General features: G+C 37.7%; 1 protein-coding gene across 1 annotated transcript in view; it reads right to left on the bottom strand.

Moving 5' to 3' along the window:
• PALLD (palladin, cytoskeletal associated protein) overlaps positions 1–7,799 on the bottom strand; it is a gene marked incomplete at its 5' end in the record, with an annotated part of 206,384 nt that extends 198,585 nt beyond the window's left edge. Inside the window, one exon of the mRNA XM_082316413.1 lies at positions 6,754–7,799. Within this exon, the coding sequence (XP_082172539.1) occupies positions 6,754–7,799 (1,046 nt within the window). The remainder of the gene's footprint in view (positions 1–6,753) is intronic.
• Between the last annotated feature and the right edge of the window lie 12,304 nt (positions 7,800–20,103).

Here is a 20,103-nt window from a genome sequence, read left to right as displayed (position 1 = left end):
GACACCCTTTACATTCCCAAGACTTAAAAATCTACCAACTGCTGTCTAGGTAGTTCAGTCACTATTGTCCCGTACACCTGGATTTCCACCCAGCTGTGTAGATCTGTGTTAAGCATTACTTAATCTGACATCCAATGTTCTTTGCAGCTGTGCCTGATTAGAGTACTGGGGGATCAGGACCTTTATTATAGGAAGACTTTGGTGGAGACAGTTTATTGCATGTTTTTAGACTTCAAAGCTTTTAAAGGCTGTAAAACCGGCTAAGTTTCATGAAGTTATAGAAATCAAGGTAGTTTGGGTTTTATTATAAATTTAAGTATTGTACTTTGCATTTGTTTCTACATTTCCTAAGAACAGTTCTGGATTACATGCAAATAATGTTTCTAGGTGGGAATTTTGGGTACTTGTTACAGTGAAAACAACACTTCTGAGAAGAAAAGGGTTATAATGAGAGCAAATAGATTCCTTAAAGCAAAGAAGCACTGTTCTTGCCATGTAGTATGTGGAAAGTGCCTTCAGGTAGCAAGGCAAATGCTGAAGAGCTCTAAGTCACTCCCAGCAGGGATTTGCTTTCACTAGCTCAATGTTAACTTGAGTATTTTAAGTACTACACTGCTGACGCACTTTGAAGGAAAGCTACTGACTGATACAATGGCTTTGAGAGTAATATAGAAAATTTCTGTTTCAACTTGTATTTTATATGCTTTAATCCTTCTTTAGAAGACACATATCCTAGAACTTCTCAAACTACCCGATACTTTGCTACATCTTAGGTCGAAATCTGTGTTGTTCAGCAATGTTAAAATTGTTCTGACCAGCAACAAAATCTTCATTGTTAGATATCTAATTTTCTGCTAGTAGAACTAGTAAGTTAGGCATTGAATTTTGAGGAAATGTAGTGGTTCTTGAAATCTAACTGTTTTCTTTTGGGATTCAACCCTAAGATTCTAGTTTAAAGTCCTTCTGTCAAAGTTTACTTATTTTGCTCTTGCAGAACAAGGCTACTTTGGTGAAGTTTTGTCACTCGTATCATAATACTTACAGCTTTTACTTTCTATATGATACAGCTATGAACATGCAAGGAACTTAAATTTTAAGAAGACTTCTTAGTCATGTAACCTTCAAATATAAACCTTGTCCTTACACTGCATTTGATGGTTTCTCTGCTTATAGTAGGATTCTGCAACCTGATTATCCTTAGCCTTATAAGAAGGGTAGCAGGTTAAGGCAGGTTTCTAGCTCCAATTTGGATAGGTTGAGGACTTGGAAAAGTTTTGCTCCAAAAAAGCAATGAAAAGGGAAGAAAGCCAGTTATAAAGATTATTGGGATCCAGAATAAAGTGTGATGCGTAGAAAAACAATAACACGCTAAACATTCAGAAATACCCAAGTAGTTTTTTTTGAAGGCCTTCTGCTCTGCTGTAGATCACTTGGATGAACTTATGGCCACCAGTGTTTGATTCTGCCTGCATATCAGCTGTGCTTATTACTAGGCTGGACAACTTCTTGGGTGTTGGGAAAAATAACAATTTAGCCAGTGCTTTTCTTGTCACCATTAAACTATTGTTATTTCATCATGACTTTAGGAACTATGGCTACTGGTTATTTTCTTTCCAGCTAAGGCAAAAAATGAAAATCCCAGTTGCTGTCTACTTTTATCACACTTACCACACAGAGTTCCAAAAATATTATTTGCAGTGGCTCTGTTATTGAAACTGTCTTTTCTGGGAAGAATCAGAACAACTGAAGCCTTATTTCTGCAGATTTTTTTGCTATGTGCAAATGTACAGATTGTGGTAATCCTGCTCATGCCCCTATCTGCATCTCCTGTTCAGCAAGTTTGGCACATGCTAAGTGGCTGGCTCTTATGCCTCACAGACCAGATAACTGTTCAATTTGTTCTATAGCCTGTCTTTTGGCAGTAACATTAATATCCATTTCTGTCTTCTACCTATTCAGCAGTTTTCACAAAACATTTAATATATTTTATACCTTTTTTCCTCTGGTCAGTTTCTTCAGAACACAGTAGGTATTTAAATCTTTCCAATTCATATGAATAAACTCCAGAGATTTTTTTCAAAGGTATTACAAATCAGAAATTCAGTCTAATGAAACAGTTGTCTAAGTACAGTGCTTTAGAAAACTAGATTACCAAAGTATAAAAGAATGGTCAACTGCTATTGTATCACTGGTGTTTTGCCTTTTTTTTTAACCATATAAAACTCAAATGTACAGAAATGTTCCTGAAAGTGGCACAAACAGCAAGCATTCTTCACTTGCTCTGCAATACATCAGTGGTTTTAAATAGGCTTGTCTTTTTCCACTGCGGCATACTAGCTGTTTACTGGATATTCAGGATATACCATACTCCCTTTCAGCTCCAGAAAGAGGGGAAGTGATGTGCATAGGTGATATTATGTAACTGTTTAGAAGTTCCTAGTAATGTTATTACAGTCCAGAATCCACTACAAATTTTTCTGCATGCTTTCTTATCTTCTAAAGGAAAGAACCCCCTCCTTGCCCCAGGATTCAGAGATAGGACTTTGGAGTGTCACCCAAACAGCACGCAAGTATTTGCTGCGTCCTTAACACGGTTAGCACAGTCTCTTAACCACTGAATGAGTCTTGGCTTTTGTTCTATGGGCTCCCCAATAGCTACAGGGCTCTGTGCTTCCCCCTTGTGCGGCCCGGCCCTCGGCAGAAACCCAGCCTGCGAGAACCCTTCCCGTGCTGTATGCGAGTGACCTCTTCAGCCAAGTCAGCGTCATTACAGAAAGGTCACGCTGCAAAATTGTATTGACTTCCAAAATGAATAGTTTTTGAGGTACAGCTGCCGTATTTTTCCTCTCTTGAAGATCCACAATGAAATGGAGACTAAGAGGGAAATGTATTTTTAGTAGGAACTTTGGAAAAGTAATTTTTTGTAAGTAATATGCTTTCTTTAAGTATATTCATAAATTCGTGTGCTGTTGCCAGATGGAGAATTATTAATAATTATTAAATAAAACCAATTCGAGGGTGGACTATGAAAGTGTATTAAATTGACTACCAAGGAGCTTTTCAAGAGACTGAGAAGTTGGCATGAAGCATATTTGCTGTGATTCAGCAATGGTTGTATCTGCAGACTATTAACATAGCATAATTAGGGGTTTCAAAAAGGGAAATAAACCAAAAGTTACAAATTATTTGATACTGATGAGATTTTAAAATCAAGTATACTTTTAAGTAATCACCTACTATTATGTCAGCAGTGTTTCTCATGACTCATTCTGCTCAGTGATTAAGATTTGCCTTCTCATTTAATGACTCTGAAAGAGTTAAGATTCAGAAAAGCAGAGTTTACATTAAAATTTAAAGAACATAAAGCTTTTTTCTAGATTTCTTGTAAACATATTGATATTAGCAGCCTCTGAAATGAATACAACAATGATGTAAAAGACCTAAGCAAAAATGCTCCATAGCTTGTACAAAACTTCCTAGTTCAGTTGATATTTATGTACAGTTCTGGAGTCATATCACTGAAGTAAAGACTGATGTTCTGCCAGATAAAATAAGAGCAACAAGATACTGAAGCATTACAACAGCGCATCTTTACTATTAAAACACTGCAACCTCGTTGCTGCTGTCAAACTCACCTAAACTGTCTATGCCATATTTCATAAAAGAAATCAACAACTTCTAATTGGTTCCAAAGAGAACTGTAGTTGCACCAATGCCAGGAAACAGAGTATGTGAGTCTGATGGCACCAGTGAGGTTTTTTTTCAGCGTTACAAAAGTAAATGCGTGTTGACCCTGGGCTCTGTTCCTCCATGCCTATGTGCTGCCTATTCTAAGATCATTTTCACCCCACAAAATGGATTTTGTAACTCAATAGGACTGAAATATGTGTTAAAGCATAATAGAGTAAAGGTGGTAAAGCCATTCAAGCCAACAGAAACAGTGTTTCATTCTAGTAAAACCATATTGTCTATAGACTGACTCTCAGTACCTTAATAGTCTTATTAATGACTTGATAAGGAGGACCCTATTAAAAAAAAGAACAAACAAACTTTGTGTCTCTTGCTTTCTTAGCAAAAAACTTTCTTACAAAGTTTGCTGTTCAAGTTATGGAAGTATGGATGTTTCAAAATTGAAACACTAGGAAAACTAGGTTCCTTTGAGGCAATATGTATCATGGTGAATGCTCACTTATAAGACAGACAGTTTCTTTTTTTTTTTTTTTTTTCTTCTAGTTGCATTACCTGTGGATATGAGTTGGCAGAGCAACTCTCTCCCTGTGCAATCTATTGGCATAGAGATGGGGCAATGGGTGGGATTCACCTCACCTATTATAACAAGCTAATAATGAAGTGTTTGGTCTGGAGGATTTGCCTTAAATTCTTGTCAATGTACCAAACAGGTGATCCTTGGTAGGTGTGCTTCTCTAGTGACTGTAGATGGAGTCTAGGGTGACTTGGTCAGGTTAAATATCTAGCCTACAGACGGGTAAAAGTAGGTGAAGAGGTCTTTAGTATTAATTAATAGTATTTTTTTTTTCCTTAAGTGTGGTCCCTCTGTTGCTGCTACTCTATTTTACAACTCAGAAGTATCAGTAACAACAGTATGTTAGCTGTCATATTACCTAACCCAACAACAACAAAAGAATTACTAGAAGTTAACAGCTTGTGTTGCCCTAGTGTCCACATCAGTACCACTGGCAGGCTGCAATATCTTAGTGAGAGGGAAGGAAGAATCTAGGAGAAGAAACGCAAGAGGAGGATTCCCTGGCTGTCATCATTGTGCGACTTCTACAATTCCCCTTTCCTGCTTCATGGAAGTCTGAAGGAGAATGAACAGCTGGAATGCTTTTGCACCCCTAACTGTGATTCCTGTCCTTTTTTCCCAGCAGATACTTAAAACAATAAAATATCAAACAACTATTAATGACATGACATGGCTGTCATATTGCTTGACGGGCATTACAGTTTAGGCATTACAATTATATTTTTGGGGTAAGCTTCCTGACCTGTTGGCAAGGCTCATAATGTAATTCCTTTGTTTAGCATACTTAGATTCACAGCTGTCTTGGTTTAGAAGATCAGTTGGCTTCAGCTTGTAGGACAATCTAAGCTTGAGTACATAACCAACGTACTCAATGTGTTGAGGTACAACTTTTTCCAGCTTGAATACCAGAACAACTGAGTACACTTGATGTTTCTATAAATGATCTTTCGACCCTGTAAAAATTTCAGTGTCTCAATATTCAGCTTGTCTGGGATACATTTTCACTGAAGACTCAGAGAAGGATAAAGGCAATGCTGTTGTCTTCCAAGAGTCAAACAAGGCTCTCTGGAGATATTTTCTACAACGTAACTTTTCACCTTGGAATGAAAGCATATACAAGCACATACAGCCATAACATGACTTTTCAAAGCTGTACTTTTTTAATCTTGTTGACAAAGATCTAAAATCTTCAAACTGACAGCTCTGTTCCCTCTGCAAACCTGTACCAAAAGGTACAGATTTTAAAAGTATATTAAAGACTGATTTCAAAGGAGAGGTTCAATTATAGTATGTATGAAGACACTGTTTAGTGATGGACATGAATTCCTAAGCTTGCATAGCTGCAAGCTCTACATGTGACTATGTGCAAGAAATCAGGGGTAACTCAATGCAAAATATTAGGAATTTCAAAGTGTTGAAAGACTTCACAGCAAAAGATATGAAGAAATTGAAAGCACAAGTACTACAGGAAAGTGATTGCTAAGTTCCTTCAAGGAAATGTTGAGAACTTTAGAAGAATTACATAGTCTTTAGATGTAACTAAAGAACCTTACAGGAAGTTCTGAATGGGGAACTACAAATTCTATCCTGTCCAAACAGGACTTTTTGGACAAAATTTTCCTTTGAGAATATCAAATGTGCTCAGTTGACTTGAAACTAAAATAGATTGTGAGGAACTATTAAACTAGAGGTATGATCTACCTCTTGTGCATTAAGCAATCATATTAGCATTAAGGCTCAGACCTGTGAAGTGGCAAACACTGTGCAGTGCTGGTTGACCTTAATTTCTATTAGCTTTAGAAGGAAAGGAAGACAGTGGAAAGTATTACGAGTTATTCAGCCCTCACTGATACTACAAATGTGGCTTTTATGACTGTTATAAACACATGTTAATAAAGAACCTAAAACAAACTTACACAGCAGTTACTTTTATGTTTCGTCATCAAACAAAAGCAAATGCACATACATTTCACTACAAAGTATCAAAAGACATTTTGAAATGGGGACCATCTTAATGTCTTCTGGAAATTTCCTACACAAGAAGATATTTGGCTAGATTTAGGTTATCTCATAGTATGGACCCCAAATCCCATTGGTATGGGCCCTGGGGACATTCTAATTAATTGACAGTAAAAACTGTATCGACTGCCTGATACGTGCTCTTCAGGGGCAAACTGTGAATTTCTTCGCTGAGGTTAATGAGGTCACAGTCACACAGAATGTTGTTAGAGCCAATTCTGTTTCTAATTTTGCCATGTAGCTTTTGAATCAAGTAGAACTTCATGGCCCAAGCAGAAAACAATGAAACACTCTAAAAAAAAACTGAAGAGGTCAGAATCTGTTATTCCATGTGCTTACTAACCACCACATGATTCACTGTTCTTGTGTGACTACCTCTAAGCAGGTCCACTGTGATACCTGTCCTTAGGTATCTTCCACAATCAGAAGATGATGATATCCAGTGACTTAGTTAAAAGGCATGCACTTACCTGACATCAGGGACTGGGTTGCCAGCAACTCTGCATTCCAGCAATACTTTGTTTCCTTCAGCAACTTCCTGGCTCCGGAGCTTCTGAGTGAATTGAGGTCGTGAAGATTGATTCTCTTCCATGTTGATGGAGGGACGGCAAAGGACCATTTCGCTCTGAGCGAAGCTCTCCCTTTCAGAGAATTGTTCTCCATTCAGATGAATCCCAGGTAATTTTGCTTCAGGCTCAGTCTCTTGATGTGGCTTGTCAAACTCCTGGTTCACTGAGGTACTTACATCTGGTTGTTTCTTTTTAGGAGACAGGTATCCACTGTCTGGAGAAGAAGAGTCCCCATCAGGACTTCGGCCTCTTGTCTTTGCTGCCTGTCTAAATATAGATGACAGTTCCTCTATGAATGTGGCAGCTTTGTCACACAGCTTGTTCCTGAAAGGAACTTCTCCCTGGGATGCCGATTCAGACTTTGGGCTTGTCTTAGGCACACCTGGACCATCTTTCTCCAAATGTTTCAGATTTCTAATAAAGCTGGGACTAGCAGTTAGCAAAGGTGAGGTGCTTGCTTGCCTCCTGGAAACTGTGACAAAACTACTTGCTGTCTGAGGTGCGGTGGATTGCTCTTTCTGATTCCCTGGAAGAACGTGACTTGCAGCAGATGAAGTCAGACTACTTGCTTGAGGCCTCTGTAAAGCATCTTGCTCATGCAGTTTGGTATCCCTGGAAGAAGGATTTTCTGAAGTGCTAGAAAGAGAGGTGTTGAAATAATGAGTAAAGTCTGGTGCTGCATTCTGATCCTCCTTCATGGAATTGGCAATGGCTTCCCGAGCAATGTCAAGGCTCTTACATATCTCCTCCTGGGTAAGGAAGGCAGAAAGTTCATTTGAAAATTCCCCATTCTGTATGTATGATAGGGAATCATAGAAAAAGTCATGGTAGGATGAAGCTTCTGACATATTTTCAGGATATCCCTTATTGGTGCCTCTCTCTGCACAATAAGCCTCCTTCAGCATTAAAGAAAGAGGTAATGCCTGGCCACAGCTTCTGTCTTGCATCCTGGAAAACACAAATACAATTCCTTAACAAAAAACAAACAAAAAAAACCCCAAACTTGTCAATAAAAAAATCCCTGTTATACCCTGGTTCCCCTAAGCTAGACAGAAAACTGGAAGAAGAGCAGAACCCAACAGTGCATGAAATATTTGAGGTAAACCTTCATTTCTATTAGAATGGGCCAGGGCTGGAAATTGTCTAGGTGGAAATGAGAGCACTTAGGAGTCACTTTTCTCATGCCTCTTCCTTCAGAACTATGAAGACATCCTCTGTCTGTACATTGCCTAGCACAAGCTCAATTCCACTGGACCAATCTGAGTGATTTGTTATTTCACATCTGATTTGTTACTTCACATCAATGCTATTACACTTTTTCTGGTTTTAGGCTTACGATGATTTGGGGAATATATTTACTTTTCTCTTTCCATAACACTGCCTTCCAGACACTAAACTATCAAATTCCAAGAGGAAAACACTGTTCTGGTTGAAACCGTTATAAGAATCTACACAAGGATGTTTGGATTAGAAATTCCAAGTTATCATTTAATGTTGATAATGTGTTTAATATTATTTTACTTCTTGTGTTAATATTTTTAACTTCTTACCTTTCAATACAACTTAGTAGCGCTTTTCTCAACACTCATAACTGGAATATCAAACTACCACATGCTAAAAGTAAAACACTAAAGAAATAGATTTCACAACCTATCTATCATTCTGCACCACATAAGTGTATAATGTACCAGTTTCACAAAGTACAGAAACATCTATACATCTCCAGTTGTCCCATGTGATCTTAGAGAGGATGAATGAGCGTTCTCTGCCTCTGTAAAGCCAGCAAAAAAACAAGACATCAGGGAACTGCTCTTTTCCCAAGGGAAGGATCAGCCTGAAACTCTTCTTACTGAAATTTATTTGTCCTGCTGGTCATTAGATCACAGGTGATCTGATCTTAAAAATAATTGCTGCTTCTGCAAAGCATTTAATTGAGTTGAACATCAGTGTTTTTAATTACCCTTGAAAATGCTCTTCTTGTTATGATAATTTCTATAAGATTAATTCTGCCCAAGATTTTAAAAAATATTCTATTTTCTCTTATTTTCTCTTAATGGTCCAAGGTATTTCTCCACTGATAGACAGGCGGTTTGAGAGTCATGAGATGCACTCGGATATATTTTACATCAGCTTGTGCAAGCTCCAATTACCTTTAGTCACTTCACCAGGGCTTACCCGGCATGTAGTCATTAACTGACTGATAGATTATTGGAATTCTTGGCCTGGCATATGCAACTCTTGATATGCCTGCTTGTCTTGCCAACAGATTACAACTCAACACATAAAAGAGAAGTATAAGGGAACCAAAGCATTTTAGGATTTGATATGTTTTTATAGAATACGGTGATAGGCTTATTCTTTGCTGGGATTTCATCTTTCTTTCCTTTTGTATGTGTTTACAGGGCAACAAATTTAGCAACCATGCCAATCTCTTGTCAACAAAGTCTAAAAAAGTATATACAGTATAACTGACTACCACAGAGCAGCTTTAAAGAATGAATTTGAGAAGCCAAGCAAACAGTTGGTCTAGAGGCTCAGCTGTTAAGGCATAAACTGGATGAACGCCAGGGAACCAAGGGTTAAACCTGGAGAGTTTCTGCCTCCTTAATCTTAGTTATTTTTTAAAACTTTGTATTCAAATGAACAAAGGTGCTACTTTAATAACTAATATCTGTGCTTCAAATAATATCTTTAGTTAAATCTGATTCATACTGGTTCCTAGCTTGCTCACGTCTCGAAGTGATACATTACATACTCAGATAAACTTCTCTGACTTCCAACACCAAGCTGCTCTGGTGTTTCAATGGGTTGTGGGTCAGAGGACAGTTTCACCTATTGCTAGCCACCTGACACGATGATTAAAATGCATGTGTGATGAATTAGCGTATCTCCTCCTAATACTCAGTTTTATGCTGTTTTGTCACTCATTAGAAAAATATAATGGCTACATATGTCATAATTTTCAAAGCCCAATGTCTAAATTTAGGTAAATCAGTCTGTAGTTGGGTATTTAGATAAAGTCGATGAATTTAAACATGTGCTGGTCATTGACAATTTCTAATGCTGATAAGCGTTCTGGGTGAGAAAGGTCTGGTGCCTAAAAATGGATTTATATGTCTAGCTTTAGACAGCTGAATGGAAGCTTCCAGTATAAAGACTTTTTTCAGCCACACTGTAATACATAAAACCACTATTCTTTTAGAGCAACTTGTAACCACAGTGAACTGGTGAAGTATCACTAACTCTATCAAGTAGCATATAAGATCATAATTAGAAGTTTCAAATGCTATTTCTAGCTTCTCCAAGTTAGACTACAATGTATTTATAACAGTTTTCATCATCGTTACTCATTAGGTAACGTGCAAAGCCATATACTATATCATTTAAAAACACAAACATAAAATACAATGTTGCATGTAAATGAGTGCTTACCTATACTTCCAGCATTATTGAGTATAAACTATTATGGGGTCCTATTTGCGATATATTTAAAAATTACTCACAAGTAAACACACATTTTAGTATGACACTGTTTAAATACTTATTCAGAAAATAATATAGATGCTCTAAGGAATAATATGGTAAATAGCAAATTCAAAATATACTGGATTACAATAATCTCAGAAAACATTTGAACAATTAATCAAATTAAGGTATTCAAGAGATAAATAATGAAATACGGAAAACCGTAGAAAATCAAAGCACTCATTTCAAGAAAAGTATAAGCATCCTGACTTTGTGGAACACGTCCAATGAAAAATTATTACTTAAAAAAATATGACCCAAAGCCAATCTGTTCAAAGCAATAATATGAAGGAAATGTATCTAGTAAGATTTTTTTAAAACAAAAAAGGCATATATTTTTCCTCTGAATTTTGAAATCCTGCAAAATAACTGCCCAAAGTACAAAAATTAAATTAGCAGAAAATATAAAACAGACCTTACAATGAACAGGCCAATATGAAGAGTCTCAAGTATAATTAACAGCAGGTAAAGTTGTTTTTTTCCTTCTTTATCTAAGTAGGCTTAAAGTTGCTCCAGCTATTCACTAAAGATTGCTTGGTCCTCAGTAAGCATTGAGAAGACTGTGGCCTGTGCGTTACATCTGTCCTCTGTGACTATGTAATTCTTACCCCACTCATCTATATTTGGTAACTGAACTCATGTTTCAGCAGACTGACGCTATCTGGAATTCCAGTAGAAGCAATGTTAGGCCTGGAAGTGGCACAAAGTTCTGTGCACTTACTACTCAGAAATTCAGAGAACTTAATCACTTAAATGAGCAATTTTTGTCGTATTTAACACAGTATTTTAGGCTGGTTTAAAATATTATTCTGGAATTTCAGGATGTGATTTTTGCTCATTATTAAAGGGCCTACCTCCACAGGTCATAGAAAACACAGTGTGCGAAGTTAATTTTTGAAAAATAATTTATTTCTACAGCATTTTGTCTTAACAGATTTTTAATTTTTTTAACAAAAGTAACTATTTTTATGAAAATAAATAAATAAACTAATTGGCTTTTTCTACTAAAAGTAGCTTCCTTGTGTACCATAAAATCTTCCAGGAAAAGGAAAAAAACATAGAATTATAGAATCATTTAGGTTGGAAAATACCCTTAACATTTTTAGAGTTATCAGCAGAAATGGTACATCTTTTTGTAATAACAGATAATTACTAATCTGTAATCATATACTACACTGTATAAATAAATTTACCTACTGAATTTTCACATCTCAAATGAAGTAATCCTATCATCAAAAAAGACATATCTCCCTCAGAAATGACACACAAAATCCCTGGAAACATGTGTGCTTTAAAAAGACCCCACAACTCTGACACATGTATTAACACTGAAACAATCAAAATGCATTTCTGGTTTCAATAGCCTTGTAGAGTGTAATGAGTAACGCAATCAGCTGTCCCTTACTGACTTTGCTAAGGAAGTACTTTCACCTCATTAAGAACTCCTGTGAGAGTTTTGTCTCAGGGAAGAAAAATTTTCTGTCCAAGAGCATGCTTTTCAGGCACATCATTTCCTTCGATACTCAGTGAAAGGGAGAAGTAAACATGAAGACTGCTGGTTTAATCTACAGACTTTATCACATAATTTCCATAAATAAAAGCAATGTGTGGGTAGGATTGTTTCTGCCAGATCACAGCCTATTGGGAGTCAAATTCTCTAGAGTAGATAGGAAAAATTGTAGCTCCAAGTAGGTGTTATAGACCTCCACACCTTTTGCCAGCGTCCATTGTATCTGCTCTCTGATTTGAATTCATTTTGTGAGCTGAAACTTGTTCTTAGCTCAAGGTCTTCTAGATACTGCCTTGCATTTTTTACTAAAGTTTATTCCTTGGCAACAATGGAAGTGCAGCAGACCCGTAGTTGTGACAGAAGCGCACAAGAGACTCATAGCTCCCTATTGGTCCCAGCCCATCTTTATGTGTTACCAAGTGCTGGTATCACACATTTTATTTCAGTGGTTAATATAGTACCTTTCACTGCATCTTCATACAGGCAATTACTGTCCCTTAATCAGAGCTTCAACAGATTCACTGTTGGATTAGGAACACTTACTTACTTCACAATGTATACAAACCCCATTCTTATGACGTGGGATCCTTACCATGTTGTAATTAAATTAATAAAAAGGATTTTATTTCATGTCATTTTACAGTAATTTCAGTGTGTCACATAAGAACAGAATCATAATTCTAAAAATTCCAGGCTAAAAACTGTACACAAAAAGGCAGCTTCATATAAGAGTTAACCACTGTATGCCTAATTTTTAAGCAGTCACCCCACAGAGTAGAATCCAGGCCCTGTGTCAGGCACCAGCCTCTCCACTAAATGCATAAGAGTTAGCCACCTTGGAATGGGAGCCAAAAATAGCCGGCATATAAACAGCAAACTGCCTCAGGCTATCTTCAGCATTTTCTACGGGGAGGGGGGGATGAAATCCTGTTTCTTGGAAGCATATGTTTAAATTGTCACTTCTGGGAAGAAAATATATCTGCCTGGAGACACCTGCAGAGATCATTTTTAAAGGAACTGAGCTTTTATGAATACAGTTGCACTGGTGATTTGTGTAAATCAGGTATGACTATTACTTTTTGCACAGCACAATAGAAACATTTGCCCAGAAAGTGGAAGATCTGTATTCAATTTATTCCTAGTGGCTTCAAGTGTTAATGTCAAGTGTTACTCGTCATAACTTGCAAACTTATTAGGGTAAGCTTTTATACAGCTGTAGTAAGCTATGAACAAATTTTCCCAATATCATTCTAGTAAGACTTAGGGAATGCTTATATCCGTTGGCCTTTGCTGAATCTTTTAGAAACTTGCTTAATTTTTGATCAAGACATTACATTTTTGTTGCAAAAATAATGCATATGCTCCTTTACAAAAATGGCAGACAGCAGTAAATCACTATAAGCAAATGCCAGAGGGACTAAAAATTTGGAACAATTACACATTTTGAAAGATAAACATTTGCAATACTATGCAATGATGTAATAATTTAGCATTTACATGTAAAATGTAAAAATTAATAATAACATACAAACAAGATAAAGGATATTATGACTGATATGCTCACTCCATTCCTATTGTAGTACTGACGAACAGAACTCCATGGAGATACTACTTTTCACTACTGATAGATTTGATGGAGCATAGCTAGACTGGTCTCCTGAAACCTTAATAATAGTTTTTAATACTAGTCAGCCCGAGTCATTCAAAACCTCATGTCACAAACTATAAAGCTATTCTGGTTATACAATCTTTCTATTCCATCTGATGAAGATGTTACCTGATGCAAAAGATTTTCATTGTTAATTGGGCTAAAACCAAAATATAATAACAAGCATGGCTCTTCACCCTAGTAATTCATGTACTGACCTGAGAAAGCAGAAAACCTCTGTTATGATCCCTGCTATTTTGTATTTTACTCTAAATAGCAACAGGATAAAATACAAGTAGATACGTAATCTCCTTTCCAAGACCTAAAGTCAAACACCAGTCTGTAAATTTCAAATAAGAATCTTTAAGACCTGCTTCTACTTTAAGCAGCAGAGACAGATACAACCCCTTTTACTAATTGCCACAAAATCCTCCAGTTATTTTGAGTCACTAACAGACATTTTTCTCCACCTTTGAAAGTTTAAAAAAAAAAAATCTGGTCGCCTGTTCTTAAACATAGTGGGTCACTGCCATGCTGTAGTTTGATGCCTTACATAGCTTTGTTATTTTGTTTTTCCTCAGTATGCAAACATGTTTAATTTTGCTTGTAAATATATTTGTAAATAAATTAGTTACATAGCTAGAGCTAATCTGTGTTTTTTATAGAGTGCATTGGAAGTACTTACCTGTCGTATATATACAAAAGTGTCAAACATAGTGAAATAGTCAAGCAGTATCAATGGTACTCAAACACCATTTTTCCAAGTTTCTGGAAGAGTTTCTCTGAGGATTTTCCTAGGAGGAAACTGTAGAAGTGCAACGGAAAAGCTCATACGCCTTCAGTTTTGCTAGCAGCGATACTGGTACTTCATCTAGAAGAAATACAACAGTTGTTAAAATTAAACTGTTAAAAGAATAGTAATAATAGCTCACATCCTTCTTTTATAGAATACTTCATCAATAAAGTGACTGAGGGGCTGCAAGTAACCACCATTCAATACTTAAAAATATCACAACTTTCCACCATTACCACAGCTGTGAGTAGGAAACCATAAAATGGAAAGGAAGGCTAATAAGCAACTCACAAAGAATTAATACTGTTTCTTAAACTGAGGAAGAGATGAAGGCTTCTCAGTCAAAGATCTATGGTATCCAAGGTCTTGCTGAGGCAACCTACCTCGGACTGAGAAACCTGTAATTCAGCTTCCCTTATCCAAAGACGGCGAGAATACTTGTAGTACTGTTCTCTCTTAAGGTGCTGTATTTTTTAATCTATCACTAGCCAGACAGGTAAAAACTGAACTCACGGACGACTTGCCACGTTACTGGCGAGTGTCTTCAACACCCCTTAAAATCTCAAAGGAATTTTGTTGGGTATTTGCCCCCCCCTTGTGCACTATGATCAAAACACTTTTGCGTCTGGGGCTGTGAAGCACACTGTGCCCTCACAGGATTTAGCACGAAGGTGCAGAAACGTAGAGCAAAGCTATTCCATCCTTGCCAATAAACGCTGTGCCTGGGGTGAAGACATCCCTGCCCAGGTTACCTGAGAGCGGGTAGTGGCCGGGGCTGGGCGGTGCAGTCCGCCATCCGCCTGAGCGTCCGAGACCGGCCGCCCCTTTGCTTTTCGCCAGGCCCCGGCGTTCATCAAACTCCCTCGGGGTTCGCGACGCTGTTACACGCGCGTTTTTCTGAGCCTGCCTGTCGCCTTTTTAAGCCCTTCCACTCACAGGCCCACGTATATATATGCGCCCAGTGGCGCAACGCGAGGCTCTGAAGGAGAAAGGCGGGAAGGGGGTCGGCGCTGAGGGAGAGGGCGGGAGGGGGGTCAGCGGCGGGAGAAGCGCGGCGGGCGGTTGCCACCGGCTGCGTGGCGGCACTGCCGGAGATGAAGAGGTCCAGGGCGGGCCCAGCGAGAGCGGCTGCCTCAGGCGGGGAGGGCAGCCTGGCAACCCCTCTGGGTGAGGGGCAGAGGGCGGGGAGCGACCGCCGGAGCCCGGCGCCCCGCCCGGCTGTGGCGAGCGGGAGGGCGTCGTGGCGCGGCGGAGGCCCGCGGAACGAGGCGGGCTGCGGGGACGTGTTGCTGTGGTGGGTGCCGTCGGACTTTTCGACCAGGGGCCAGCACGTTAGGCCCTGCGCTGTTGGCACATTTCTCATTGCGATTCCTCCTCAGAACAGAGAACGTGCATAGACAATCTGATCTACAGGTACTGATGTTTTTGTAGTAAAAGTCCTTAAAAATCCATATAGGCTAGGCTCGCATCTGTGCAGAAGGCCTAGAGAAGGCCTTTTCACTGCCTGATTCCATTAAAATATTTAAGGCATATTATATAATAGTATTAAAGGACACGAAATGAGGTGTCAACAAACTGTGGAATTGCGAGTCTTCTGTGGTTTGCATAGAAAGGCCATTCCAGGTTTTAGCATTTGGGAATGTATGCAAATAAGAATTTAAGCAAGTCTATAATACAGCTGATGTTACTGAAGCACAGAAAACCAAGAAATCCATCTCCTGTTGAATTAGAAACATGTGGGAAAGGAGTGAAAGGTACAGGAGGCAGGATTGATTCAATCTCACAAGGGTAGAGAAAACAAAGGTAAAATCTGGCAGCGTAGCACATGGCGATGGAATTGCAATTGGATAGTCTAGATGTAAAGATTTCAGATTATATGATAAATTTAAGAAATCTAAGCACCTTTTTTAATGTATTAGCTCAGTGTAGTCCTACATAATTTTCTAAGGAAAGAAATGAAACAAATTATAACTAAAACACTCTAGTGGAAAATCTGTGTCACAAAAGTAACATTCTAACTTTAGCAGACTGATACCCCATATACTGTTTGAAAGAAGAAAAGCAAGCCATAAGTGTTAGGTAGTTAATTTAAGTGTCCTGGCTGTGCAAAGCAGAATTAACACTAGTCTCGTTCTTAAAATTAAGAATTTTCTTTTAAGGAATCCAGATTCAAGACCTTAGCTGTAATTTTGTCTAGTTTCGTTTACCTTAACTGCTTCAACTGTTACTCTAAGTTGATTTTGTTCTGTATTCTGTAAATGTTAGTCATATTCATATGGCTTTACCATTTCTTTTATTTTGTAAATTAATTACACTTGTTATCACTCCCGGTACCGTATCTGAAAAGTTATCCATCCCTCTATGCCCTATGTGGTATGGAACTCCTGCTTTAAGTATGTGCTTCAGTCCCACTCACATTACCTGTTACCTGTATACCTCTGTGAAAAATATATTTCAAACAAATCTGGTTTTTTTTTTTTTTTTTTTTATAAAAACTGTTTGCACTTACATGTATCATAAAACTCTCATAGCTGGGCAGTGAGGAAAATGCTTTATAGCATCACATGGCATTTTTTATGTTGTATGTACTAAGTCTTTGTCAACGCAGCTCAGACTTTCCTCTTCATAAGGAAAATGATCTCCATTAGATTAATTTTAGCTGCAGGCCTATAGCGCATATTTTACGTGTTTATATTCACAGCCAGTCATGTACTCAGATTCCTTCTTAGCATGTGAAATGTGTTTGATCTAAGCAGACACAGACGGCGCTGAAGTTCAATACCAGATTAAAGCCTCTTTCTTTACAAGGAGATTAACTTTGAAAAAGGAATGTGCCTCTTTCAACAAACTGTGAAATGCTGATCTCTAGGAAAATAAATATTTACTTCTCTTTTCTCTTTTAGCATAATACAGCTTTACATTACTTTACCTTTTTAACATCTATTGCAAGCTGTCTTTTGATTATACCAAATCTATTCCTGTGGTCTGTAGGAAGACTCAGCCTGCCACCTAAAAACATGTCTGGTGCAAGATAAGGGTAGACAGCTGTGTATTGCTGCCAGAAGTCATAGCGCTAAACAAAGACAAATGTGCAAGAATGTGACATCTATACTTCTGGAAAGAGGAATGAATGCTAAAGGAGGAACACTGAACAGCTGATTACTTCCGCTGTTAACCTCAGTAGGACTAAATTTAAAAAAAAGTTAAAACACAGCTGGCTATATAGAATGAACTGCTGAGAGATTTGTCAGTCACTAGCTTCTATTAGTGAGACACTTAGCTTGGGAGTATTTTTGGAAAGAGTTTCCATGGAGTTGGAGAGACTTCAGGCCTTTTGCTTTTTTCTGATTGGCCAACAAACAGGTGCTGAAAAAGGTGGTGGCAGAAATATTCCAGACGTGGTGAATATCGTATCGACAAGCAACGGCAACTTACTTTTTGGTTTATGATAGGCTGTATCATGTAAAAATAGAACAGAATTTTTCCTTTCTCTCTTTCTGATGTGAAACAAAAAGAGGTCAAAGCACCAAATAATGTCAGTTGAAAATACAACAACCTGTGTTTACAATTTGGGAGTGGTGTATTCTACCATAGCACATGTTTAATGGCTTAAAACTAAAACCATATATTTTTTTTCTTCCAGGGTGAAGCATTCTACGTACTTCTGATTTACAAATACATGTTCTATGTTCAAAGTGCCTATGTTCTTCAACTAGAAATGTATTATTCCATTGTAAATGAATCATTTACTTTTAGAGATAAATCGTGTAACAAAAAAATTATTTTTAAAAACAGGTGCTTTTAGGAATGACATAAAGTAAGCCTCAGAACTTGGGAGAAAGCAGGACCGTTTCAGTGGCAATGAAAAGTTGTGTGGCGGCACTGAGAATCCTTGTATTTCTTCATTTCAGAGTCAATTTACAGAGCTTGGACCCTCAAATTGAATCCACTGGTTCTGTCAAAAGCAAGTTAGAATTTTGACAGAGTATTGATTTTGTACTTGTAAGTGCATATCTCTCTAGGCATTACAGCTTCAGAGCCAAGGACTAAACATTGTGGGGTACAGTCCTGATACTTTGGCACTGATGGACTAGAAAAATGGAGGTCCAAGATTTTTAAGTAAAACAAGCTGTTAAACATGTTCTCTATTTAGGCAGGATCAAGCCTTTTCCTTCTCCTAAACAGTGATTGTTTCTGGAGGGGAAAAAAATAAAATTGAGTGCATTTAGAAGGCAGTGATGAAAAGCTGTGTAAAAATATATTCCAGACATAACATGATAGGTTCTACTCACCGTCAAACATGAAAAATGCGTGATGAGATATGCACACGTCCCTTCCTGTCCTGTTTGATACCTTGGTTAGAATCAAGATACAGAGGCAAAGTATGCAGTTACCTGCAGGTATGTGTTTGTATGCTTTAAATTCTACAGCATCAGATATGCACCTTGTATTGGATACTCTCTACCAAAGAAGGAACAATTAATTCTAAATTCATGTATTTCATACTTGCTGAATGAGATGTCATTTGAGTTTCAGTGATACTTTATACAGCGATTTTCTGGTCCTTAATATGAAGCTGCTGGTATTAGTCTAGAAAACTGAGTCAGACTGATTGATCAGTGAACTAATGAACTCTCTTTAAAAGGTGAAATGTACAGATAATCGTGGAAAATATTCAACCAGTCAGAGGAAGAAAGTGGACCTGGGAGGAAGCAGGCCTGAAGAGCCAAGACAACCACCCTTTAATGGTGATGCAGGTGTGCATATGAGAGTTAAAAGCTGTCAGTGAGATGGCTGAGGGAGCCACTGAAACAATGATTCACCCAAGTGGATTACTGAAAACAACACCTTCAGACTGTTTGGAATACAATTTCTGGCTTTACCATCAAAATTTGACTGGATCCAAAGAACCTGCTGATGAAAGACAGGAGGTTTTTGTGATGATTTCACAAAAGGCTCTGAAATTCTAAGATGCCATATAAGCAATCTAATACATATATTATTTGCTTTGAAATTTGGGCAAGGGTAAAACCTGGCTATAACCCACAGAACTTAGGTAACAAATCTGTTATTGAAAAACTTTTTGCAATAGCATTAACTATATTGTTGCACAGGTGGTACAGACAGAAATAGAGGCAGGTCTGGTGTGCAAAATTAGGATCCAATGGAACAAATCAATCTAGATTTTACTTTACATAACAAAAGGGAGGGAGGGTGGTGCTCTAAACAAAACAAACCAAACAACAAGCTGCTTAATTCACTTTGTTGCCACCATCAAATCCTAAACCAATCCGAACAGGCTGGAGAGTTAGAAAGTTTATGTTGATGCAAACAATTTTAGAGGAGGAATTAGATATCTTTTATATGGAATTGGGGTAATAATTATGTATAATATATTTTTTTTAAAAATCCCTACACATGTACAACTACAATATGTAAATACACAATGTTGAGGAATTAGTTAACACAAAACTTTTATTATTTTGAGGTAATTGTATTTACTGTGTGAGAATATATTGCACAGTTTTGTGATCCGTGGATATATAATTTCTATGTAAACAAGCCATTACAGCATTCTTATGTCTATTTTTAATAGGATTATTTTGGAGTATGCATTTTAACTGCTAAATTGAAAGCAATCTTATGAGTGAGTCTCAGGAATCGAAATTTAAAGCTTCCTCTTGGGACATGCTGTCTGTGAGTGTTTAGTCACAGAGTCAGCTACATCAAAAGGCCATAAAAGTTGCCACCTCTCCTTTGCAGACATCTAGGTAT

Source organism: Platalea leucorodia (genome assembly GCF_965183815.1).
Source record: "Platalea leucorodia genome assembly, chromosome: 6".
NCBI lineage: Eukaryota > Metazoa > Chordata > Aves > Pelecaniformes > Threskiornithidae > Platalea > Platalea leucorodia.
This window is presented reverse-complemented; position numbering and strand designations above follow the sequence as displayed.